The sequence below is a fragment of the Lipophrys pholis genome (assembly GCF_963383615.2).
Source record: "Lipophrys pholis genome assembly, chromosome: 4".
NCBI classification, from domain to species: Eukaryota; Metazoa; Chordata; class Actinopteri; order Blenniiformes; family Blenniidae; genus Lipophrys; species Lipophrys pholis.
The window spans coordinates 30214588-30241118 of NC_137637.1; the positions used below are offsets into that span (position 1 = coordinate 30214588).

The 26531-nt window shown below is 41.9% G+C and overlaps 1 protein-coding gene across 3 annotated transcripts in view; it reads right to left on the reverse strand.

The window, feature by feature from the left end:
• Positions 1–16549: 16549 nt before the first annotated feature.
• arhgef10la (Rho guanine nucleotide exchange factor (GEF) 10-like a) overlaps positions 16550–26531 on the reverse strand; it is a 129671-nt gene continuing 119689 nt past the window's right edge. For 2 of the 3 annotated variants that reach the window (XM_080461407.1, XM_080461405.1), the window contains 3 exons: positions 25079–25250; positions 20910–21032; positions 16550–20067 (listed from right to left, as the gene is read on the reverse strand). In XM_080461407.1, the coding sequence (XP_080317533.1) occupies positions 19523–20067; positions 20910–21032; positions 25079–25250 (840 nt within the window). In that variant the 3' untranslated portion in view covers positions 16550–19522. The remainder of the gene's footprint in view (positions 20068–20909; positions 21033–25078; positions 25251–26531) is intronic. The other variant, XM_080461406.1, reaches the window with a different exon arrangement.

The following is a 26531-nucleotide window of genomic DNA, read 5'->3' on the forward strand; positions in this document are numbered from 1 at the left end:
GGCAACACGGTGAACAGTGAATCTTTCAGCAGCATCCCCAACAAATCACGTGTGAGCAACGCAGTCATCACGATTACTGTGCGACTCTGAGCGAATAATGTTCCACCAAGAGCGGAACACCCCTGGAAAGTACATCTACTAAGAGAAGTCCGTTTAGTTTAACTCGCACCGGTATCACAATATACATCAATGCTCTCATCCAACGACAACTAAATCCATACGCATACGAAGAAGTGTGCATGAAGATGTCTTATCTTCTCGTTTCCACCCTCAGCAACGAGACACAGCCCTGGTATTCAAGCATGTAAAGCTACGCAATAGGCAAAGCCAAGTAATAATGCGGTTGCAGAAGATGTAACTTATCCAACAATTCTATATTTGCTCCACAGAAACAATATTCATTGGTATTTGTAATGAGTTTGGGGCCCATGTTTTCAGGCTAATTAAATGGAACTAAGGGCAAAAGCGAAAATGCAGGTATTTATTTATGTAAAGCAAGTGAATAAATTCTTTAAAGAGGAAACAAGACATTTTAAATTTGGTCATGTTGTAATCGATTACATACTGCTGCAGTGCTATGAATGACTTCAACACCATTTGCCATGCCAAGACTGGTCACACCATTTAGAACCCGTGCATTGTGCAAACAAAACTACCCCACAATCACAACTTGTCAATCAATCATGGCTTGTTGTGCACAAGCCAGATAGTGAAGTACAATATTCTGCTTCACTATCATCAAATCTACAGTAGTTACGTTTCCTTTTAGAAGATGAATGAATGAATAAATGCACATCAATAGATGCGAGTGTGTAACTCCAATCTACACAATCCAATGTCAAGAGGTTGTTTGACTCCTGTATTCAGTTCTTACCTTGTTTACATGAAGCTGTATGAAACATGTCGACGTTTTCCAGTGGGTACGTCACCCCACCAACGAATTCGTGCAACGACTCGATGTATGTCTCATATGATGTTGGGAGAACAGCAAGACCCACGAAGTTGTATGTAGAGAATATCATCCTTTGAAGACACAATCAGAAATGTGTATGTTCACCAGGTTGTATATAATAAGTTTTATGAGGTTGCTGAACATCAAACGGGCAGAATTATGTGGTGAATTGGCCGACGCTCACTTGAAATCAAAAATAAGATCAACCAGCATCGTGCCAGGTGAGGTTACTTAGAAATTATTAGTGTGTGCTGAGACCGAACCTTGAGATTACAGGAAGTAATAATAGTTAAACCATGAAATCTCCTAAGTTTCAGAAACGGCCAATAATAAAAAGGTGTGTGTGTGTGTGTGTGTGTGTGTGTGTCTCACTTCAAGACCAGAGGATAACGATGTTACAGTGTCTGCTTTCAAGGACGGTGTGTGTCATTAGAAAAGGAAAACCAGAGTTACTGTGGCCCCGTGTCTCCCTGTTTGGATTCTGGACAGTTTCTCAGCAGCAGAATTACTTGATTTGTCTACAGTGTGAAAATGAGCACTGCACTATACATCAGCAAAGAAAAGCCTTGTAAATAATAAGCCATGCCATCACGGGGCAGACACAACACGTCTTCTGACAGTGAATGAAACAACAAGAGTCACGTGCAGCTGGCGGAACCGGAAGATAGTCCTCCGAACGTTCAGTCGCCAAACTGTATATTCTAAGACAGCATCAAATATAAAGCAATCACGGTCCCGGGGTGAGGAACGGTTTGTGTGTAATCAAGCAGACAGTTTACCAAGATGAGGTCAGATTGCTCAAAATGAGGAACAGATTGGAAAGATTGTAAAACATGGATATAATTCCCATGGCGAGGGGAGGAAGAAAAAACAGTGATAGAGTGGGGAGGAAGGCTGTGCGGAAAGAAAGTCAAAGATAAGTGCAGCCCAGCAATAATGCATATCGTGGTTATGTGAAGCAAAGCAGGCGAGCAGCACAGAGACCAGGCCAGGGCTTTATGCAGGTTGTCTACATTACTACATTGTTGGGAGAATAGACGACTGCATTTTCTTTTCTTCCCGACTTGTATAGTTTATCACGTCATGTATCCATCCACGGCACCATCATACGAGGTCAGCGGCAGATTGCGGCGTTTGTAATATCTTTTCAAATTATCCAGATTATTACTTTATTGCTGCACATAATACAAAATGCCACCATTTCTTCTGAAAACAATGTTTATTTGTATTTGATATGCGATAGGACTCTATTTGGAATCTGAAAAATAATATAGTAGACGTACTGTCAAAATAAAATAGGCACAGTAATGGTTTCATTTCATAGATAAACCAGTGAATAACAAGCCCCCCCCCCCCAAAAAAAACCCCATTATGTATTGTTTTTTTCTGCACTGTACAGTTTGAACTCTCTCCTCTGTGACTGATGCCAAGTGAAATGCATTTTGCAGGAATTGACTAAAGGTCAACCATATCATTGTGCTAAGGACTATTTAATATGCAAATGAAGCCTGCCTCAAACAACACTTGGTATTTGTGATAACTGAAAGATTAATTCTCTTCTGATTTATATTCACAATGAGCTTCATGACAGATCACAATATTTGGTGGGGGGGGGGGGCGCGGTTAGAATACAAAAGCAACAAAAAAAACCTTCACATTCATGATAAATTTAAAGTTGAGTAGCGTTTAATGTTAGTCTAAAGTCTGTAGTAGCACCGTGATGAATACTATACCGATCATAAAAAATTACTTCTTGGAAAATAATCTGTGTGCAGGGTAATGACTCATTCTGTTTTGCTTGGGAACAGTGAAACATTGTTCCGAGTTAATAAATTGTGGATCCCTCTCCGAGAACACAAATTTGAATTATTAAAAAAAACAAATGGCTTTTTTCAGAAAGAAATTGCAAACTTGAGGGCTGGAAAAGGTCCAGTATCACAACTACACAATTTGACTTATCTGTAAATAATTAGAAGCTGCTCCAATGGAGTTATAGTGTATGAAAAAAACAACAACTTGGAATGAGTTAATTAGTACAAACTCGCTAATCCCTTTCGTCTCGGTTATAAACCAACATTTTTGAACCAATTTGAACTTTAACCCAGTGACTGTTCGAATAGCGAAAAAATGAAAAAAACAAAAGTACAATGAATCAGCTAAAGCTTGACTTTAATGTCTGTACCAGATTTAATGACCCAATCTATTCAATAAGACAATTTGCACTGAACCACAAAGGTCAAAATGGTGATAATGGCTATACTTCACTGATGTTTCAGCCAGTAAATCAAAAGTTTCAACTGTGCTTAAGAAATCTGAGAGTTTCCCAAATTATTCTTACACATCAGCTTCTGTGGATCATAAAAAAAAAAAAATATGTACAAAAACCAAATATATTATATACAGGCATGATATTACAGCCCCAACCAAAATAACATTTTATACTGTCTTGTGGTCTTTCAAAGCACAAATGACACTTATTTTAAACTGACTCTTATACTGACGTGTTTAAAAGCAAGCTTAAGATTCACCTTTTTAACCAGGCTACCAGCAGATTTCAGTGTCTTTCTGACTCACTATCATTTTTAACAATTTTCTTGTGTAGATCTTTGTATGAAAAGTGCCCTGCAAAAGACTCATTGATAGTAGTTGTATTTAGATTTTCTGGTTAATGTGCATTGTGTTTTTCATGTTATATCAACACAAGACATTTTGTAAAAAAAAAAAAAGAAAAAAAAGAACCCCCATTGGAAAATTCTAATTCCTATAACAACTTGTGGACATGATCTTGTAAACATTATCTTGGTACAGCTTGCTAAGCATGAGCAGAATGCCCATTTACAGTATTGGCTTTCCCTCCATGGAGAGCCTTAAATAACGTTTTTGAAAGGCTTTAACAGTCCCTGACACAAGCCCGCTGAGCTTTTCTTATTGAATGAGCATTAAAGCTTCACCACACCCACCAATTTGAAGTGTATACACATTCTGTCTCTAGAATTTATCCTCTGCCGGATCGTCTTGTACCGTCTGCCACCTAGACTGTTTACATTAGAATAAAAGCCCCTCCGGATCCGGAGTTTTTTTTTTTTTTTCTATTCAGCCACCTCATTTCTTAAATTTGAGCGACCAGCCCTGTGGCGGTGTAGCAATTCTCTTGCACTGACTCAGTTCACCATCGAGTTAAACTTGCACCACATGCCAAAGGGGTAATCCTATATTAGATACAGAACAAAAATAAATAAATAAATAAATAAATAAAAAAATCCCACAGACTTTGGCAAATACAGAAAGGCTTCAGACTGTGACAGCACCATTATCGCTTCAGTAACCATTGGTTTATTTGTCTGCATGGCCCATTTTGATGTGTTCTGTGACAACTACCTCAAGCAATGAGAAAGAACCAGCCAGCCCGATCTGTTTCAAAACGAGGCTTTTAAAGAATGGTTCTCTGATATGCACGCTTTTTGCATCTATTGTGTTGATGTCTCCGGCACAAAAGAGACGGCAGTGGCCACTCTGTATTTTGTTGACAGCTGTTTTTGTACCTATCCTATTATACTGAGTGTCTAAAAGATTGTTGTCCATGTAAATTGGTATTGTGGGCTCTTCTATCATCTTTTGTTTCACTGCTTGCTTGTGTATTGTTTCCACTGTCTGAGCTTAATGACCTGATAGACGCAATTCAAATATGATACTGCGATAGCGGCTTCCTCATCAAAGAGGGAAATCAATGATACAGCAGCACAAAAAATAAACAGAATTGGTGGTTTGAGTCTTGGCTCGAGGGACTTTCTGTGTGGAGTTTCCATGTTCACCCTCCGTGTGCGCAGGCTTTTTTCTTTTTTCTGTCTCACAAACGTTTTCAAGTGAAAACGGGAAACTTTCGTTGCATTTCGGGCGTCTGTTTACCTGCGGCTGCTGTCCAATAGAGGGCGCCAGGGCACCAAGGTTTATGGATGATTTATAAATTTTTAGATATGTTCATATTCATTAATGAAGAAAAAGCACAGAGTTTATTTTGCAAGTCTTTTTTGAGGTACGATTCTATAATGCATTGAAAGATGGACTGATGTGTTGGTGAAAAATATACCCGAGGTTGGCTTTAGGTTTTCCTAAACTCAGAGTTTCATTTCAAGTAAACCAGCCCCAAAACAGTCATTTTCTGAAAGGGACTTATTTACCATCTACTTGTATTTGTTTACAAGTAAGTAAATAAAAGTGTAATCTTATCAGTTGCTCTCTAATCACTATTTGTTTAAAAGTACAATAATTTATCACTGAGGCCTCTGTTTTTTAAAAGCGGCTCCCAAGGTGGAACTTTTAGAAAAATGCTCCGACTCCATGTAGGTGGAGGAAAATGTTTTTTTTTTGTTTGTTTGTTTTTTAAGCGCTGCTACTGCTCATGTGCACCATGGCTGCAGCAAATAGCTCTTCTGCACATGACGGATAATAAGAACAATGGCGGTCTCCAGAGTGGCATGACTCCCGAGTCCATATTCTCCTGGGACTTGGTCGTCACCAGCTCTAGCAATCCAACTTGGTCGTCTCTCGATACGAAGGTCTGGGTTCTCGCCATTGTCCATGTTTGTAGCGTATTGTTCTCTGGGCACACGTGTGTGCGCTTTCATTATACACAAACAACAACAACAAACACCAGTGGCTCTACGTGAAAACTACACCGTTTATCATTTCTGCCGTTTTCATGTAAACAGAGAGACGCAGAACTTTCCTGAAATTAAAACAATGTGTGATCACTTGAAAAAATTGTTGTGTAAACGGAGCTTCAGTCTTATAGTCCTTCCAATATAAAATTGTCTCAATATGTTGTTAAACCCGGGATTTTCCCACCAAAGCTTCCATTGCACTTCCAACAAATTCCAATGTTCTTCATTCATTTCAGCTTCTGCACCTCTCTGTGGTCTATCGTCAGCTTGGACCAGATAATAAAGCAATAAAAAAAAGATGGCATTAAAGTTATATTTTAATCTCCCATGCACTTGTATACCTATAGATACAGCCATGTCCCATTACTGAAACGTTTTCTGTGTATTTTGTTCCAATAGAGAAAAGTATTTTCCTGCCACTTCATTGATGCCTTTTGTTTTTTCTTATTGTGATGAGTGCGGCCCTCGCTGACACGGAGCATTTTATCGTCGCTGCTAGAGGTTGTCATTTTGATTGGTTGCCAACTCGGAGAAGGTGTTATGTAAATTGAGCCCGTCTGAGGGCAAATGCCAAAACAACGGGGAGAGAATAGAGATAGGGACGTTTTAGAGTGTCGCGCTGCGAATGAATGCAAAGAGTGACCCTCATTCTTCAAGTATTTCACTTGGGCCTTTATCAGTGCAACTCCAACCCAAATCCTGGGAGAGAAATGCCGAGCTAAATGCACACCCGTTAGTGCCCGTGGTGGAAACTGGTGCGGCTGCACACTGCAGCGACAGACGAGCTCTGCCGTGGAGGCGAAAGCAACAGATGAGGGCCGATCCACCGCTGGTTAAGCTGGAGACCATTTTTTTTCCTCGTTCGGAGTCAATGCATCGAATATAGGATCCACACGTTTTGAATCCGGTACATTTCAGTGCAAATTCTGTTTAACGTACCAAACAAATGATTTACCTTGCACAACCCGTGCAACACTTTGATTCACGTTGTCTGTTCAAATCAACTATTAGGCATCAGGGGTGTAAGTATTTTAACGTTTGTATCTGTGACTTCTGCACCCCGTGAATGCCAATTTGCACGGAGAAACTAATGAATTGCTGTGCCAACTTTCTACTCTTTCCTAATGAGATGTGGTTTTGGAATAACAACTGGATCACTAATTGTACCTCGCGGTCGATACCGCTGCACATTTACCTGAAGCCCGATGCATCACGGCCTTGGCTGAAGGCTCAAGCAAATCAGTCATTCATGCTATTTAAACGCGAGCAAAGTTACATATTGAATGAATGCTTGAGGACGTGAATATACTAGTGCTGGCAATCGATTAAAAAAAATTAACTAATTAATTGCCCAGCTTTCTGTAATTAATTGTGATTAATCGCATTGTTTTTCTCCTGAAGACTGAAGCTTGTAATGGATATGTATTCAGGGAAAACCACGAAATGAATGTCGACTCAACGTCCTTTTAGCTTTGCATGAAACTGTTTCTCTCCAAGATCAGCAAAATAGTATAAACATTAATTAATTAATAAACCTCTAACATCAGTCTGGGTTTTGTTAGAGTGCAGGTCCACCACTTTGAGAATTTGAATATTTCTAGGGAAAGAGAGAAAGAGGAGAAATTAATATTTCACCTGCAAGTATTTCCTCCAGCTTTAGCAGTTTTGTGGCTGCTGGTCAGCCAACATGGCAACCTGCTGTTTCGCTGCAGAATTACTTCTGTGGTCGTTAAATTCGGCTTTACAAAGTAAAGCTCATGACGTTTACGTTCTCAATCAGCCTTCAGGTAACTTTTAAAGTGAAACTTTCTGCCTTAATATTATTCCACTCGGCATTGTGCTGCTCTGTTGTCTCGGTGCTGCACCCATAGATGCTGCTCCAGAAAGGGAGTACAAAATAAAAAATAAACCGGAAGTAAACGAAACTGCGTTAAATCTTTTTTAAAAAGTTAAACGTTTCAAATAGAATATACACAAGGTATCCAAACTCTTCAGCAGCAGGTACATGCAGTCGGTGCAATTATTGTAGATAAATTACAGGATCAAAGAAAGTCACATATTGTTATTCTTCATAATGAAACCAAAGATCTTGAATTTGAACTAATGCCTTTAACCGTGTTTGTTAGGATGCATATGCATTATATATATATTAAAAAAAAAAGAAAAAGATAGAAGATACGTCTTTCTCCATCCAATTGTTTACTTCAGCCGTCTGCCACTGGATGCAGGGCAGGTATCATCCAAATGGCCTATGTAGGCCTTTAAACCACGAGCGGCTCTCCAAAACTGATACAGAGAGTCAGTTTAGCTGTTAAGCTGAAGTGGCTTAGCCAACACTAAACAACCAGCAAGAAGGAAAACTCCAGAAAGCTGGGATCTTCCAAAACAGGACAGATCTTTTTTTTTTTTTTTTTATGTGCACAAAAATTCACGGCACAGATTCCCTGAAAAGGCTCACAAGCACCAAAAACCAACTTGTGTTGATTTTATTGGTACAATCAACATGCGATGTGTTCATGATCTGATCAGCTTTTTGGTTTTTTTTAAATTGCCAAACCTTCAAAACATCCCAACTTCATTAGCCAGCATACAAACATTAGAGTCAGCACCAGATATATCCGCCCTGTCGTAGTTCTCTGACGCCAGCCAGCCAGGCTCAGGCCAATCCAACATCGTTTACCCAGATAAGATCTTCTCCCTCTCAGTCACAGAAGATAATGCAGCTCATCACCACAGTGACCCTGTAATATCTGCGTCCTCTTAACTTCAAGAGGTAAAGGCTTCAGGAAGTTAATGTATAGCCTGAGCTTGAGCATAAAGAAGTCTCCAGAGTACTCCACGGTGCAAAGAGCCTCCTATTTCAATAGCACTCACAGTCTGGTTTGGCTTACGGCTTCAAATTGTCCCATAATTTGTATTCAAACATGATAAAAAAAAAAAGAATAAAATACATTTATTTTAGTCCACAGACATCATGGTTTGGCCTGTGTGTCTGATCACAATATTGTTGTTTTCTGGACAGCAGTTGTATGTCATCGTGTAGAACTTTCTGAAGCTCTTAACTTGAAGTAAAAGTTTCCAGATTTAAAAAACAGGTCTGACCAATTAGTCTTTTGTAATTTTCACGACTGATAAGGCATTTCAGTTTCTGCAGACGTTTAAAAACTAGAGCTGTCTTTTTGTGTTGCAGTGCAAAAATGATAAAAGGTCCTTTTTGTCAGGATCTAGACGTCTATAGGACACACTAGGGCAGCTTCAGGAACCCTGAGGTCAGTTTGACTGTGATCTATAAGATCTGGGATGCAGTTTTCCTTCATGTGTCCTAGAGCCCAAGCTTAAATCACTTTAAATAAAACTTCTTTCTGGCAGGGAGATGGAAATTTAAATTATATTGTATAATGATGGAAGGTTTACATTGAAAAATCACCATTTCTGAGCCAGAGCACGCTTTCCTTCATTACCCATGTTTGTTGTTGGTTTTTTTCTTTTGAAATACACTATTCATCTATATAGTTTATGTTTACTCATTAATGACATTTTAGATCATTTGGTCCAATATATTCCAATGCAGTGGAATCTGACAAATATGCCATATATATATATATATTATATAAATATATATATATATATAACAGCATATCTTCACTTGTTTTATTTCACATTACCAACTTTTTCATGGCCTCTTTACTTCAATGTTACTGGGAAAATGAACATAAACTCACAACATTAAAATGTCCAACATCAGGAGGTAAATCAAACAGCTGAGTGAGGTGAGCAGACAGGATGGGAACACGCGCAGACACCACAAGTTGCTCTTACCTGTTCCAGCACTGTCTGCTCTCTGCAGCAGGTTTCTTCTCTTTCCCTCCCCCAAAAAAAAAACATGACAAAATTCCTCAAATCTGTTCGCAGGTCTCCGCCGAAACAACCCGGAAGTTTGAGATAATTAGTCTCGTTAACACGCATGCGCAGAGCAGGTGCGCGTTTCGGGCTCACCAGGTGTGAATCTAATCAATCCCAGAGTCTCGAGGCTGCCCGCTGCGCATCTGACTTTGATTGCACCGAAACAAAATCAATATTTTGTATGAATGTCAACATATGAGCAGTGCGGTTTTCATTTCATTGAATTTAACTTCATTTCCCGATTGTGACGAATAATTAACTGACATTTGACAACAGTCACACTCACACACAACGTTTTTCACACTAAACTGCAGTTTTTACCTCGTCGCAGAACCTCCTGTATTTGACATCAGCAAGGATCATTCAACTGTCATTTTCTCACAGTAGAACTGCTTGAACAGTTTCAAATTGCGCGATTCCGAGCTCTTCTCTTTCGGAATTTATCCCTTGAAATTGCTCCACTTCTCACCCATGTGCTTTTACATCGTGGCCTAATCTAAAACATCTGATCTGGTGTCTTGTCCGACTGCGGAGATTTTCTATAGACTGACCTCTTAAGCTCAGTTCATGTTTGTTTGGCATGGTCTGCTGATGAAGTCGCTTTAGTCACAATGAGGAAGGGATGAAATATACCTTACCTACGATAAACGTAAATCATCCATCCGGCTCAGGCCCAAATGATGAACTTTGTCTTTGCTGATGTTGGCACAGCTGGAGTTGGTAAAGTGGAAAAATAAAGTGAACCCTCACCTGGACACACACAGTAATGATTAAAAAAACTTCCAGAATCCTTTTAAGCACATGCAGTCTTTGCAGTTCCTTTTGTCCCTTTGTGGTCATTTTGTTGTTTTTATGGTAATTTTGTGTTCATTAACCCAGCTAACGAAAACAGCGTGTACCAGCAATATTATTTCTGCTTGTCTGTGCCGTTTTAATGAAGGTTAAGTTTCAGCTTGCTTAAGATGTTTTGAACGTTAGTCACCGGTATACCTACACCAAAACAAACTCCGACATAAACAGCTTCGATTATTCCGGTTATGTTGCTTAGTTGTCATAATGTTCACTATTTTAATCCCCGACACCAGTGCTTTAGCTTTTCTAGATAATGTTTCACGGCTTTCTAAATACCAAAAAAGGTCGGCCAAGGAGACTTTCACAGGTTGAATATATAATATATCCTATGTTTCTCAAGGTCTTATGACTGAAAATTAAAAGAAAAAAGATAAAAGTACAATAACTGACTCCAACTCAGAAATCTGCTTCATCCCTTCCAGATAAAATGTTATATGAGTGCGACCAGCCGTGACTCTATATATTTCTTCTCATTGAGGCCTATACAACTTAAGTATTTATCATTTTGCCAGCTGACATGTACCCTCATGGTTTCACTGACTACGTCAACAAAGTCATTCGTTCATATTAAAACAAGATGATTATGACACATTACTGGGGTCCAAATTAAATATTTTCAAACCATATTCTTTTTTCTCCCCCTCAATGCCAGCCAAAGACTGTGACAGTGTTGGATTGCAGGATCTCTCTCAGAGGAGAGAGAGAGAGAGGTAAAAATAGAAACTGTCATCGCCGGTTACTGTGAATGTCCACTCTATAAAACAGACAGCTTAGAAGCTGCCAAGCTTCCTGCCAAGCCAACCCTCTTCTCCTCTTTTTATCAGGAGAGGGAGTGCATTTTGAATAAATATCATACCTGCCACCGCTCGCATTGATTTTCTATACCTCTGAAAAACCAAGAATCTTAACGGCTCTGTGTATGAGGCTGTCGGCCCCTTATGCCTTGTTAAAGAGAAAAAAAGAAAATAGGCTGAAAAGAAGAAGCCCTTGACTCCGCTGCCCTGCCTTCTTGTAAGACAGGGACTCGCACTCGATAAGCTAATGTCTGAGCTTTTAAAACACTTCATACTACACAGACTAATGCCATCGAAAACCAACACCGAGACGTTTTTCATGGGGCGAACCCCCCCCCCACCCCCCCCCCTCCCCCACGCCACGAGTAAATCACTGCCGTGCACACAACAGCAAACCTGTGACAAGATGTTTATATGACTTCCTGTTGCATTTTAACCCCGCCTTGGGAACACCAATATTGTACAAAACATGGCTGCCTTATTTACCATAATACAATGAAAATGTGTTTTAATAGCCTCCATCTGTCATGCGGAGAACTGCGGCACTAAAAGGTACGGCACATCTCTTCCTCCCCCCCCCCCGGGGAGGAAGTGAAGCAGGAGGAGAGGAGAGACATGGAGGAACAGGCAGACGATGAGGAGAGCACAGGACTGAGACAAACTCCGAAGAGGAAATAGTTGAAATAAAAGCCCCCCCAAAAAAAAAAGACTGAAGTGGACCAAACTGCAGTGAATCTAAACTCTGGGAACTTTGCAGGAGACATGGACGTCATTAAAAACAGCAGGACAGGAAATGAATATTGTTCTGCAGCTGCTTCCGACTCCTCACATGCAGGTGATGCAAGTATGGCACAAGGTATGGCACAGTCGGACGGACGGGGGGGGGGGGGTGAGTTTCTCTTGCCTTTCATACCGGAAACGATTTCCAGTCATATGTCGCTCCTCCAGGTGAAATGCAGCCGGGTTTTACCGTCACGTTCGACTCGTTATTTACCTCTCAAATGTTCTCTGGCGGCCCTCCAATTTCAACGGGGATGCAAACATGGAGAGAAAGCCGGACCTGAATGTTAACATTCTCATTTTGTTTGAATAGTCAGAGAAATTGTTGGCATAAAAGTGACTTGATTCACTGTGCGGCATAAAAATAAATTTTTATCTTCTCGAGAGGGGCCCCACTGAGATAGTAGCACAGAGTTATAGCAATAGATATATGAATTGAAGGTCGCCTTTCAAAGTCCCAAACCGAGGGATGTGTGCAACATGTAAAATTGGCATGTTTATATAGAAAACACTGACTAAAATGTGGGGATGTGAGACAGCTTTTTGAGGAAATTGCCTATAAAACACAGCTGCATTTTTCCTAATATGATTTTACAGACTGTAAAAAAAATTTAATTGACAAAGAAACGTGCTGCAAAAACAAACTATTATCCAGTTGGATTTTTCTTGGTTTTTTTTTGTTTTTTTTTTATTCAATATCTTCACACCAGGAGATAGACGAAGAAATACTAACGGTAACTACTCGGTGCAGGCGGGGGTGCCACTCCATGGACAGACCACCTCGCTCTTCTGGGACAAGTTCAATAATGTACAGTAATCAAAATTTCATAGACTTTTTTTTATTTTTTTATTTGCGTGATTAAAAGGCCGTAAATAAAACCTAAGTGTGAGCAGCAGTGAGATCATTATAAAAGACATTTCTACTTAAGCAAGGAGAGACTGATGGCTACAAGCACTGACAAAAGCATTAGCGGAGTTTAGTTCACGTCTAAGTTTCTGAACTTGAGTCCAAAATTCGCAATTAAAGTATTGATTTATTTTTTTTGGGGGGGGGGTTTAGCTCATTTGCGTCTGACTTTGCCAAGAGAGAGACAACAACATCCGACACCAAAATGTGCCCCAGCCCTCCTGTTTGGAATCGGCTCCGAGCGCCGATGGAGGGCGAGGATAGGACCGGCGGCAGCGCGGCGTGGGCCTGATCCACGCTTTCTCCCTATGCAAATCAGCCACTACTGCCTCCTTTGTTAAGCAAGGTCCGTACAGTGTGCTCTTCTTCCTTTATCGTTGGCACTGTCGAGCCTGCGGAAATGAAAAGCAATGCAAATGTGCCTGGCTTTTAGGAGTCGGCAGATAAAGCGGGGGAGACCTTCAAACTGCAATGCTTCATCCGCTTCAGTTTAGCCTTGACCGAGGCATGCAAATTATACCTGAGACGTAGGGAGAGTGACGCCGCCAGCTGCACAGGCGCAAAGCTGGGGCTGGAGATAGGCAAATCTCTCCCGGAGCAGGGTTAATTGGCAGAAAATATCTATAGAAAGGGTTTAGAAAAAGGGGGTTTGTGAAATCCCACCAGGAAAAAAAAAAAAAAAAAAGCAGACATATTTATGCTCCATAACGTTTCGACGGTGAAACGCTTGCGCGGCATTTTGGCCGCTCATTGCGTCGCTGCGCTCGGAGGTACGGATGTGCTCGGTCGCTGACCCAGAGACAAGGAGTAATTGAGCACTGCTTTATCAGATCAGTATTACATCCTCAAACCCCACTCGAGTTTTATGGACCCTTCCAGGGAGCTTCCTGTTGTGCTGCGGTGCTGCTGGATGGCGGTTTGTGTACTGGGCGCTCCCACGATAACATCTTTGAGCCAAAAAGTTTGGGTAATTGAGAGCTCGCAGCAAAATTGAAAAGAACACAAGTAAACAAAGCCTAGATTGTGCACCCCCACTGAGGACGAGGAGGCATAATAATGACCAAGAAATTCACATTTTACTTCCCTCGCGCTAATTTTCACCCTTATGGATATGTAACTGAATCACTGCGCGACCGAGGACGACATCATTGCGTCAAATGAATGGCGAATAAAACAAACTTATTTAACGAATTTACACAACTGCAATGTTATGAGCTGCAGATCTAACCGCTCTCATTTAATGAAGAGAAAACTCCACGCAGCCTCACAGACGATTCACCTAATTCTGCTGTTGGTTTAAAAGCCTCAGCAGGATGTGAGCCTAATCGGGCACAGTGATGATTTAAACGTTGCTATGCACACCTGGACCTCCACCTGGCCCGTCTCGTTTAGCCCGTAATGTATGGCTTCTTTAAGCGGTGACCCTCCATGTTAATTTCCTGCTGAGGCCCACTTGAGTGGATGTACAGCCCCCGTTTCACCAACTCTCTGTCCCCAGCATCTGACGTCGCCGGAGCCAAAGGGGGAGCCTTTCCTGTGGCCTGACTGCTCCGTGTGGAGTCGGCACGGCGAGGAGACTATTAATATAACGCCGAGGTTAAAGGGCGACGGTGTACATTGACCTGATGATCGGTCATGAGGAAAATAAAAAAGCGTCCCGCTTACTTTCCTGCCATTATGTATATTTGTTTTTCTTATTTGCATTGTACACATGTTGAAAGAAGGAAGAAACAAAGTGAGGGAGCCAGACAGAGAGAGAGAGAGAGAGAGAGAGAGAGAGAGGGACAGAGGAGGAGGACGGGAAGTGGAAGTGGTTCCCTCGTGTGTTTTCATCTGCAGTTTGAGCGCGCTCATAACAATCCCATCTTCCTCCCTGAAGTGCCGTGTGCCAGCAATGACACAAGCCGCTGGCACTCCACCTAGGATGAAGGTGAACAGGCATAAAAGATGAGACGGAACAAGTCTCAGCGGCGATCATTTAACCACGAAGTACCTGTCGTCATAGAAACTGCACTTTGCCTGTAATCGACAGAAACAGTCAATCGGAGGAAAATTGAGGCGTTTTAAACTTTCCCTCTCCCAAGCCGTTTGTTTTTGTTTGCTAAACAAAAGGGGGATGATCGATGCTTTTGAAACATTAAATCTAATTTTAGCATTGATGATGTGTTAAGTTTGAAGACAACGGTGCTCATGAGCGGCAAAACAAAAACAAATTATGTGGACATGGTGGTTTTGTCACGTCACGTCTGGAGGGGATTTGTATCGATGAGGCGTTGCTTCGGATTTGGTTTTCCTCCATGACTACGTGTTCCAGATCTTACTCAACTGAGGTAGTCAGTGTAAACACTGCTGCAGAGTCCTGGTGAAAACGGTCCACTGTAATTTGCATCCTGCAGCTCAATCAATTTACCTCCAGGAGGGGGGTTCGTCCAGTGGAGGGGGGGGCCGAGGGAGATTCCTTCCTCCTGGTAGTCATTCCCACTTCTGCTGAATCTTACGTATCACCAGTGGGAACCCAATCTATCTGCGCCTCATATTAATGAAGGTCCGTCCACGAGCAGAGCACACAAAAACCTAGAATAGAAATATATTTCAAAATGTCGCTGAAGGAATTCGATCACAACCCACGAGGCGCCGTAAGAAGAAAGCAACTGTAAACTGCTGTTAAATTAAAAAAAAAAAAAAAAAAAAAAGAAGTCTGTCTTGGTTTTCTTGGAACAAGAACTGTTAATTCATGTATTATAATGCATGAAAGTTGCAGTCAAATAACTGATGACTCACCCTGAACTTGATGACGTTTCCTCACTTTGTATCCAATACAAAAAAAGCTTTATTGGATTTCTTTGTCGTCGACGCGGCGTCGTGAGGCTTTATGCAGCCCGTCTCTTCTGAGGTGGATGAGTAATGCATTTCCTCTTCCACTGACGATCCCCCCCCCCCCCCCCAGAGTCATACTCCCGACTCCACTACTTTTTCACTAAACCGCAGAAATCAAAAACCAAAATAACACAAACTTTGACAGCACCAGTCGCCATCATCATCATTGCTAATAATTCATTAAAAAAAAAAGTCACAAGAAACATCCAAATTATGTTTAAAGATCTTTTTAATTCATCTTATGCTTGTTAGACAATATTTAGACACGTAACAATAAGTACCAACGTAAACCACGCAGCGTGTTTTCAAATGTGTAATACTTTGCCGTCGAGTATGATCTTGTGATTTATTACGTTCGTTTTTGCACCGTTGACAGTTTGACCTTCATTTCTATCAGCACTTGTAACATATTACTCACCACAGTCATGCAGACCTCAGATTACAGAAAAAAGTAACAATACAGTCCCGACAGGTTGTGAAAATACTGCAAGAGGTAGAAATTAATGGCAACGCACCTTCTTTGACACCAACATTGATTTATTGCAAGTGTGTGTGCACAGCTCCAATACTGTATATGTCCTCAAAGTCTATGAACTTTGTTAGTTGTTTTAATGAACTTTTCTTTCCCCGTCATTATGTTGTCAGATCGCTGCATTTTTTTTGTTTTGTTTTTGAGTACATGCTGCAATAACTGATAGAAAGAACACCCGGATATGTGAATACAAAAAGGCCTTGCTGCAAATTCACCACAGGTAAATAAACTGCACACAATCTGAAACATCAACATGAGTGGCAATCCTTTTCTCTTTTTTTTTTTTTTTTTAACAAAATGGATTATGACTTTAATTAGTATCATACGACTTCTCATTAGTAGTACAGAGTGTTCATTCTCGAGTATTAATATTCAGTGCATGGATAATACCTCTAGGCATATTCTGTAAGCAAATGAAATTTGAGTCAATGTCCATCAAGGTCAACATTTGAGATCAAATTGCTGTCAGTGGATAAGCTGGTGAAACTCCTCAGAAATGCCAGCTGCGTGTGCCTTTAAGGGAATTGCGTGTGGATATTTTATCAGACTCGCCGAGCATGGGCTCGGTCTCATCATCTGGTTCAAAGGAGGAAGCGACTCCAGTGATTCGGGAGCCAGGCGGTTTCACCGTGTGCCACATTTCCTCTCCCGACGCCTTTTTCGCGATTTCACTGCCTGTTGATAATGAGCCAACGCACCTCTGCCGCGGCTGGCTGGAGGTTGCAGGCAAGTTAATCGCATGAAGGAACGCCCTGATATGGGTCAATTGTAACGTGTCAGGCGCTTATCGATAACCAGTGTACTGCTCCTGGGGGTTCATTGGTTCGCTGCAATGACAGGGTCCGCGACGAAACGTATTCTAGTGGCTGAAAAGCCCCAAAAAAATAAACCAAAACGCCATTTCCAACGCAGTCCCATCGCCAACAACAGTGATTTTTACCTGGCGAAACGTATCGGCGTGTGCAAGACCCTCCTTTACAGCAGGAAATACACTCACGATTAATGTGCCTGCGAACGGGCTGAACGAAGGACAACACACTCGGCAAGAACAGAGACGCTTGCAAGTTTTCTCAAGGCCGCAAGAATAAAGTTAGTTCAACTTTGTCACGGTTCAGGAGAAATGCAAGTGCAGAACTCCTGTGAGGAGATTAAAACTGCAGTCACCACAGCAACTTGAAATTTCAGACCAATCACAATCTGTTTGGAGATCGCTCTTTTGTCTGGGCCCTGGGAGGGGAGGACAAATTTCTCTGTTCTTGCAGAGTCTGTTTACACATTTATCCATTTAAAAATTCTTATTTCAGGTACTTGTACATTATTAATCTACATGACAACATCAAAGAACAATTATAACATTAAAGTGTCCATTTATTTCTGTTTTACTTTATTCAGTTAATAGAATTGACAGCATGATGAAGGTAGATTAGTGGTTCAAGAACGTTTCAAGATAAGACGAAGGGAACTATGACCCCCACCATTGAAAACACACAGTTGTACTTGCCATCTTGTCAAACATGTACCTGTTTTGAGTTTGATGTGAAGGCCATTCGGCCTCGCTTAGCCAGCTGCCAACGCTCCCACACCTTGGAATTAAAACATCTTAACTGAGAATTCTTACAGTATTACACATACCACCGAGCGCTTCTTTGTTTCACTACTATTCTACGTGCTGTTGCTGTTCGGTGCAATTCATCACATCCCCTTCATAGTCAAGGGAAACACACTGTACAAAATGAAACGCAATTTACACCATTCATTTTAAGAGTTTTACAACCATATTACGTTAAAAGCAGACTATTTATCTAGCTTGTTATGAGTTGAAACGATATTAAACTGAGCAGTGAGGGTTATGACTATCCCCACATCCTGATCACTTGATAAGAATGATTCATTACACTGTAAATAATACTAGCATGGAAATACTAGTCGGGAAACTAGTGTTGATTGGGTTTCCACACCTTGGAGTCCTCTGGCGGTTTCCCTCATCGTCGTCTGATAATTGTCAGACAGACCTTTGCCATGTCCTGCAGAATAAAACCTTTCATCCGACCACCCTCCTTGTTATTGAAAATTATTGGTCCTGTAAACATGGTAATTGCCATCTCTCTTCGGTCGACTCCCTCTGTTTGTTACAAAGCTGACAGAAGTTTAAATGGCTGCAGCGCTTTCATTTCATCATTCGTTGGGAGTCTGGCTTTTGATGTGCGACTGGGGGGGTTTACGGCTAATGTGAGGTGGGTATTAACAAGGCTGCGCACGCGTTTGCTTTATCTGGCCGATGAACGCCGGTGAATAATGAAGCAGATATCTGCCATTTACAGTACCTACTTGGGACTGATAATACTATAAAAATCTGGCACAGAAAACTTTCATTTGATCAAATAAATATGTCATGATCACAGTAATTTCAGAGTGCAAACATAGATTCTGTGATGTAGAATAAACTTGTAATAGCCTCTGCAGCTAGTACATCCTAGTATGACCCCCTTTTACAAAGGCATGGTTAAGATCCTAAAATCAACATGTTCTGTAACCACAAAGACTTTTTTTTTTTGCAACATCTGCAACAAAACAGGACAAATCGAACTTTTTCTTTTTCTTTTCCAAAAAGCGCAGAGACTCAAATTCGAGACACAATAGAAGGTATCGTACATTCACATTGTATGGGATGAGGGAAAGGCTGGCAAAGCTTATAAAGTGATGCTAATGTGCTTTGTGATGTGATGGTAGTCCCCAGCTTTCCGGTCTAAACAGATGGGATCTCTCCCTCAGGATCAGATAAAAGGCGTCCATTTCTAACTCTGCGGAGCATGGCGGATTCAACAAAGGCTGCCTCTCACAAGGCGCGCTGTCCATGGGTGCTCACACTGAAGTCCTTCACATGAAACAAATGTGGCGGAGCACAGGCAGCGATGATGAGGTTAAACTGAGGCATATCAATCTTAACTAAGGCCGGAAGAGAGACCAGACCAAAACAATCATACGGAACAAATCTGCTGAGGCCTCTGCCACCGAGGGGAGGAGGATGACGCACACCATCCTCAACAATCCAGACGCGTCCTATGGGCTGACAGCGCCTCTGGTGAACAGTGTGTCTCAGCTTGCTTATTCCATGGGTTAAATTGTAAGATGTCAAGCTCTTTTAAAGTGGCAACACCTTCTCATCATACATTCAAATCCCCCTGAATTTATAGGGCATTTGATTCAAGGCTAAGCCGCGCAGCCGTCTATAAATATACATCACCTCACCACAGAGTCTCCATATCACACTGTCAGTGGGAGCTGCCACACCATAAGAATATTCTCTGAACCATCCACACTTGTCCTAGTACCTGCCGCCGTTCTTTCCTTCAGTCTGCGGAAACCTTTCCCCCCGGAGATGACCGCTGCAGACATCACCTTGTCCCTGCGGCCACCGTCTCTCTCGCAAGGACGTCCTCGAACCCACATTTCTGGGTCATCGCTGAGCTCGTAGATGGATCCATCTTCCACGCTGTGTTCCAGAGACTCCAGGGAGGAGTCCGACGCCTCGTCGCCCAGCGCCGTCAGCGGCCGTCCGGGCAGCCCCGATGTGGAGCGCAGCTTGTACTGCAGCAGGACGCCGCGTCCTTTGCCTCTGGCGTCTCCCTGGTAGGATTGTTGCAGGGACTCCTGAGAGGAGGTGTCACTGCGGTCCTCGCCTCCACAGGCGGAGTCTGGGCCGTCGGCGACAGAGTCCCTCTTCAGCAGGTCGGGCGACAGAAAGCTGGTGGAGGCCACCAGGAAGTCCACCGGCCCGCCGTGGGCATTTAGAGAGATCAGTCCCTTACCTGCAGCAGGCGGAAAAAAAGAACTCAAAACACTGCTGAATGAGGCAACAGTTATAATTCCTATACATAAAACTATTGTCAGTCGGAATTGCATGAACTCAAAACCACTCGAACATGGAACATATAACAAATCATCAGTAAAAGCAATTTAGAATAATATAATTGCATTTAAATCAATAACTATCATTCTCATTCCCGTCACCTTTGTGTAATTTGAAACCTATAAACTCTGTTAATCTTCAAGCTACGACAGGCGATATTGTTATGTCACATTTCTGTATCTCAATGTATCGTAATTAAGAAAATAAACAACGAGAAAGTGAACAATAATCACATGCCATAAGCTGATCACTTTGAAAGGCTTCATTTCATGAAAAGGAGGAAACTGAATGGCCTAATAAAGAAAATACTTTCAAAAACAAGCACTGACGGATCTGTTGTACTGCATCACATCAGCTTGTAAAAGTCTAACTAATAAAGTGGCTGCCAGCTCAGTAATACTCGGAAATAACGCCAGATTTGTTTGATATATTAAGTGAGGATTTAATTTCACCTCATTGTAGTTTGCAGTGGTTTCAAGCTGGACTGCATTCTAATAAGACTTACATTCAGTCTACAACAATAACTTACACATGAAAGCACACTATTCCAATATATAGAGTGTGATTCCTGTCTTGGCTCTCAGGTAAAACTTGAGCCGGAGCCACAAAAAAATGTGAGGTGCGACGTCGATAATGGGCCGCGTCGAGTAATTCTCTATCATAAAAAAGAAAATCACTCCTTTTTCACTTGACCTCTGAAGAGGATGTTCAATCACAGTCAGACGGCCCTCTGATCCATACCTGTTATTTTGGGGATGCCCTCCAGTTTGGGAACAGGAAGAGTGATAATTAAGCCCTGGGCCGTGCCCACCCATAACAGCCCTTGGCAAATTAGAAGGCTTGTGACTCGCATGCTCTTTTGACCTGAAAATACAGAAGCATCGATGGAAAATTGAGTTCTTCACCACCCATTGTTACAGAATAACACAGCAAAAACTACAGTACATTATGGGGTCTACTGAAAGAGAGAGAGAAAAAAAAGATCTCCTGTTGGCAAAGATGAGAACAGTTTAACAGACAGGAGAGTTCATTTGTTTTCCGATGAATCATAAACTTCAATTTATCCTACAGTAACCAGAAATATTCCGTTCTGGCCGTGACGTGGATGGAAACACTTTTATTTTGAGTTGTCGGTGCTCGCGCTCGGCAAGATTTGATCACTGTGATCAGGTTGTATTTGACAAGCTCACACAGCGCAACCACCTTTGACTGAGCTACATAAGATTATGAAAAGTTTAATCTCTCTACTTACGAATGACCCAGTTGAAAAAAAAAAAAAAGAAGAAAAAACTCCCATGGAAGCCAAACATGGGAAAACAGACTGAACTTGGTATCACTGAGATCTGAGTGCCTGTGAAACACTGAGCTTCAAAGTTTTAAGCAGCCACAGAACATAGGACCTCCTAATAATATGCAATGGAATTCTCTTTTATTGTTAAAACGACAGAAGTGTTAGAGACGCTAAATACAGAAGTCTGATGTTCGTGGCGGTTGATCTGATCAGACCACGTCTCGGGCCTGTGTGGGCATGCACACATGATGCTGGCTGACCTCTGCATCAAACACTACTACTCTCTAGGGTTCAGAATCTGAGACGTACACTCGGCTCCAATATGAAACCTTATATCAGATCCTGCTGTGACTGGGAAACGTGGAGGAAACACATGAAGCAGATTCCAACCATATTATTGAGGTTATTTTAAGAAACATATAATTATATATGTGTGAACATACGTCTATTACAGTTTAATCTGGTTATACGCTCACAGTATGGAGTCTCATCATCCATCTGGGGGTTAAGATGAGTGAAATGTAATGATTCTTTAATGTCTTATTTACTCCTGATTCTGAGGTGTCGTAAGTGAAATTCCACTGGTTTGTGTTTATGTGCTGCCTTGCCTGATGGCTGAGGTCACGGTCGGTGAATTCCTTTTGAATTGGGTGCTGTAAGTTATAACTTCTATACGGTTGATCTGACAACTGATCTAATTTCAGGTGATTTTCTACTTCTTGAATGTGCCGATAATCCTTCGAATTAGATTAGAAGTGTGATTTTTGTTTGAATAAAAGTTTAGGTTTAAGCTTCTGCTGTGAGGCAAGGCATACGAGTCAACATACCGGGTATTTTCTGCAGTCAAGATTTCCCCGGCGTGGCTGTTTTCCTTGCTCTGCATTAGTGACGGCAGAGGATAATTGTGTGCTCCTATTATACATGCACATCCTTTGTTCCCAGTTTACAAAAGGGTAAAAAGGCATTGTTTGTTTTGGATTTATTTTTGCATTCCTTCTGTGGTCCCTCAGCTTTTGGCTCCCACTGTGGCCTAGTTATCGATGGAGCCATTTACCATAATATCCATGGCAACCATAATTGAATTACACCGACATTCATTTGAAGACAACTAAGAGAATGCTCATTTACATGTGTATCAGTATTTACATGTTTGTTCTGTGTCATGCTCAGATTATGATGATTTGCATGAGTGGCTCAACGATGTCATTAATTAATTCATTTCATTGCGGAGGGATGAATCATCGCAAGTTGGAAGCTGATGCCGTGTGTGTGTGTGTGTGTGTGTGTGTGTGTGTGTGCGTGTGTGTGTGTGTGTGTGTGTGTGTGTGTGTGTGTGTGTGTGTGTGTGTGTGTGTGTGTGTGTGTGTGTGTGTGTGTGTGTGTGTGTGAGAGGAAGCGGAGGCAGAGCACAGAAACACATTCAACAAATAAAGAGCAGGAGCCCTTCAGGTGAAGACCTCAGTGGGCTAAAACAATGAGTTAGGCACAGATTTTTATTTTTTTTTAAAAAGGCCCCTATCTTCAAAGAGGCAGCCACCTGCTCCCATCGCCTGGAAATCTATTTGTACTTTGGTTCGGGAGCTTAGGTGAGCCAGTGATGCTCAGTAACACCCACCCCTGCGTTACCGTGAAATGGAGAGTCAAGTCGCAAAATGTGGGCACGAGGCATTGTCTTTAGGACAGCGATAAAGAGGGATAATGACAAACACATATGAGATTAAGGAGGCATAGCTTAACCTCCAGCAATCTTGCACCTCTGGTTTTTTTTGTGTTTGTTTTGTTGCAGCGATGCACGCTCTATGCAGTATGTAGCGGGTTTATCGCAGAAGCTGGTACTTGCCTTAAAAAAAAATATCTAAGATGTCTACGAAGATAAATGTTTCCTTACAATACGTCACAAAGGACTTTATTTTTAGAATAACATTTTTTTCACCCTAAGGAAAGAACTATTAAAGGCATTAGTAGAGAAGAGATCAGCAGTTTCCTCTGCCTCAGAAAACTTCTCTCTTGTTTACTGCAACTGGAATTCCCCGTTGAGTATAAATCACATTAAGGGGAGAGGATTAGGAGGGTATATCATTACTGCATGTCCTGGTATAAGTCAAGGAGAAACCTACGGGAGCAGAGACCCAGTGACGGAATAGAAAGTATTACATGTGCAGTATCTGTGGTTGTGGAGTGTCGAGGGATCCTCTTTTCTCTTGTGAGCTCAACAAATCACAACTTAAGTCAAAGATCCTCTTCCTTTTGTGGACCCCAAAGACATGAGCCGAGCAACTCTTTTTCTTTTCACCCTGGAACTTCCCTCAGGGCCAAGCCTCGAGGCTGCCACCCCCCCTCCAACACCGCCCCCCCCCCACCCTTCAAGTCGGCTGCATATTTCAAGGGGGAGCAGAAGCACAGCGTGTAAATGACCCCTGGGTCACTGGTATTCACCAGATACCATGGCCAGAGGAGTCCGCTCCCCTTAAAGTCTTTCTTTACACCAAAAAAAGGGGAACTTTGATCAAAAAGAGAAGTTTTATCTTTGAAATACATGCCTGTTGTTATTCCTTTTTAACTGAACTCACAGGAGGAAACCTTTAGTTTGTTTTTTTTTTCCTGATGAGGTGAAGAGCTACCACAGCTTTGAGAACTGCTCTAAATACATCAATCACAGTCTGGTTTGACTCAATGAAAAGGACAAAAGTCTCGAAATCCAAATGCATTTATACCACTCCCGTACGCTCAAAATGATCTTCAAATGTTACGTCTTCAAGTACTGAATGAGCTGATGGCAAAAACATGTCTGACGGCGAGCAGACGGCGTAGTAGTTTAGACCGTTTCTGGGATGCTCCAGAGCCATCTAATTTGTTTACCACGGTGTGTGCCTCAAAAAAAAAACGTAAAACGCCCACACTTGCTGATAAATATTTCATCCATTACGAAAAAAGAAGGCACACGGGAAGTAATGGCCTATCTGTGGCATCTTAAACGGACTGCCGTGAGAAGTGAAACAGGGGTGAAGGGATTTTAAAGCACAGCGGATGAGATGAAACAGAGAGAAAGTGGGACAAAATGAAAGCAAAATATTAACTCTAAAGTAGGATAGAGCTGAGGTGCATGTGGAGAAAGTGAGGTGGGGAAAAAAAAAAGTGAAAAACATACCAATGAAGCATGGATGTTTAAAAGAAATGTAATACTTCTATAGTAACCCCATATATGAAAGTCTTTAGGGCTGCCATTTAAGTGCTGCTCAATGACTTCACTTCTTTTTTTATTAATCCCTATCTTTCCCCCCGCGGCTCTATTATGGCTTTGCAAAGACCTGAGATGGAGACTTATTCAGGTCCGTCCCACGAGTGCGAGACCCAAGGAGCAACTTGGACAAGACAAGAATATCATTCTGGAGTGGAAAGTGTTATCCAATGTTCAGTCTGTGCCCTCTCATAGCTTTTCTATAATAAAGACAAAAAACGTCGCCTCGTATTCGGCAAAGTTAATATTGGCACAGCGACTTGGAAACATCTGGTTCTGAATGTGTTGTTGCTGCAGGAGTTCTGATGCAAACTGAGCCTGAGCGCCGCATTGCAGGATAAAGAGACGGTCCCCTGCATGTGGACGTTGTGATGTGTTTACCCGCGTTGAGCAGTGTCGAGTGTCTCGAGATGTTGATTTCCTGCAGAAGCTCCAGGGTCTCGGTGTGAAAGAGCCGGATGGAGGAGCCCTCGGAGAACGCCATCCACACGCCTCCGCCGGCACATGCCATGTGTGCGACGCTGACCATCGGGTCGGGGTGGACTTCAAACTTCTGTAATGGAGGCAACGACACAGTTAGCAGTCCATCCCAGGGTGAACAGAGAGACAGACGGAACACATTTATGGGTACTTCCATATAAATCCAGCCATATTCAGGGAGAACATGCAAACTCCAAAAAGTCCCCCGAATGGGGCGATATGTTGCTGAGTGTGCAATCCCAAAGGAAAAAACACAATATAAAGAACAAATATAATTGTCATATGTACCTATTTACTATAAACTGTATTGTGCTTAGCTGTAAAAGGCACTGGTAAAAGATTGAATGTGTTTTCCTATTATTGTTTGATGCAAGGTTTAAAAAAGAAAAAAAGAAAAAGAAAAATTATGTTGATGTATTGGCAAGTGAGTGAAGAAGCCCCTCCCTTCAATCTTACATTTAGCCGCTGCTTTTGTAAATAATGTCGACTGTCCCTCCTAATATTGTAATTTACAGAGTCCCAGACACGTGGGGGCATGTTGTTGCATCATTCCCCCGGCTTCTATCTTTTTAAGAGCACAATGGAAAAAAGAGTTCCAGGCCCAGAGTCTTAATGAGTAGCTTGAAATAAATGCAACGAGCCTTATCATGGCAACACATGCGGCCCCTGCGGTCTGAGGCGTGACAGGGGCTGGTTTGGGCATCATCTTGGAACTGGTATCAACGTCAATGCACAAGTTGCATGAAGCCGGGCAATTAGTCAGTGAGAATGACTGAGTAAGGACGAGAGTGCGCCGCCCACCCCAACCCAAGTGCACTGGCAGACAGGGATTAGCACCTGTTCATGTGCCCTTGCCAGTGGGTCCTCCTTTTGTTTGAAATTAGGGGGAAAGGAAAGGAAAGGAAAGAAGCCTTTGATGTGTTTTCTGTTTTAATTGACTCCTCAGCACCGGGTGCCTGCTCCGCCTGGGAAACGATATGCACTGCATCGCTCCGTTTTTCAATTGCAGCCATCAAAAAAAAAAAAAAAAAAAAAAAAAAAAAGAAGATATCCGTAATAAAAAGGATACTTTTATCCTCAATAACCCTTTGAAATTTAACTAATGGGACAAGATGGTTAAGAAAACACTGCGATTGTCCTGTATGTGTTGCATGGTTTGTCATGACCGAGTGCAGTGACTAAAGGGCATTTATATACACTGGACTGTGCTTTTAAAACCATTAGAGCGATTCTCTGGGACACTGAACATGATGTAAAAGAATATGCTCATTTACATGGAAACACACATTGGGAAGAAACATTTTCTATATCTGCATTATCCAGACTGGGGTCGTGTGTGTGTGTGTGTGTGTGT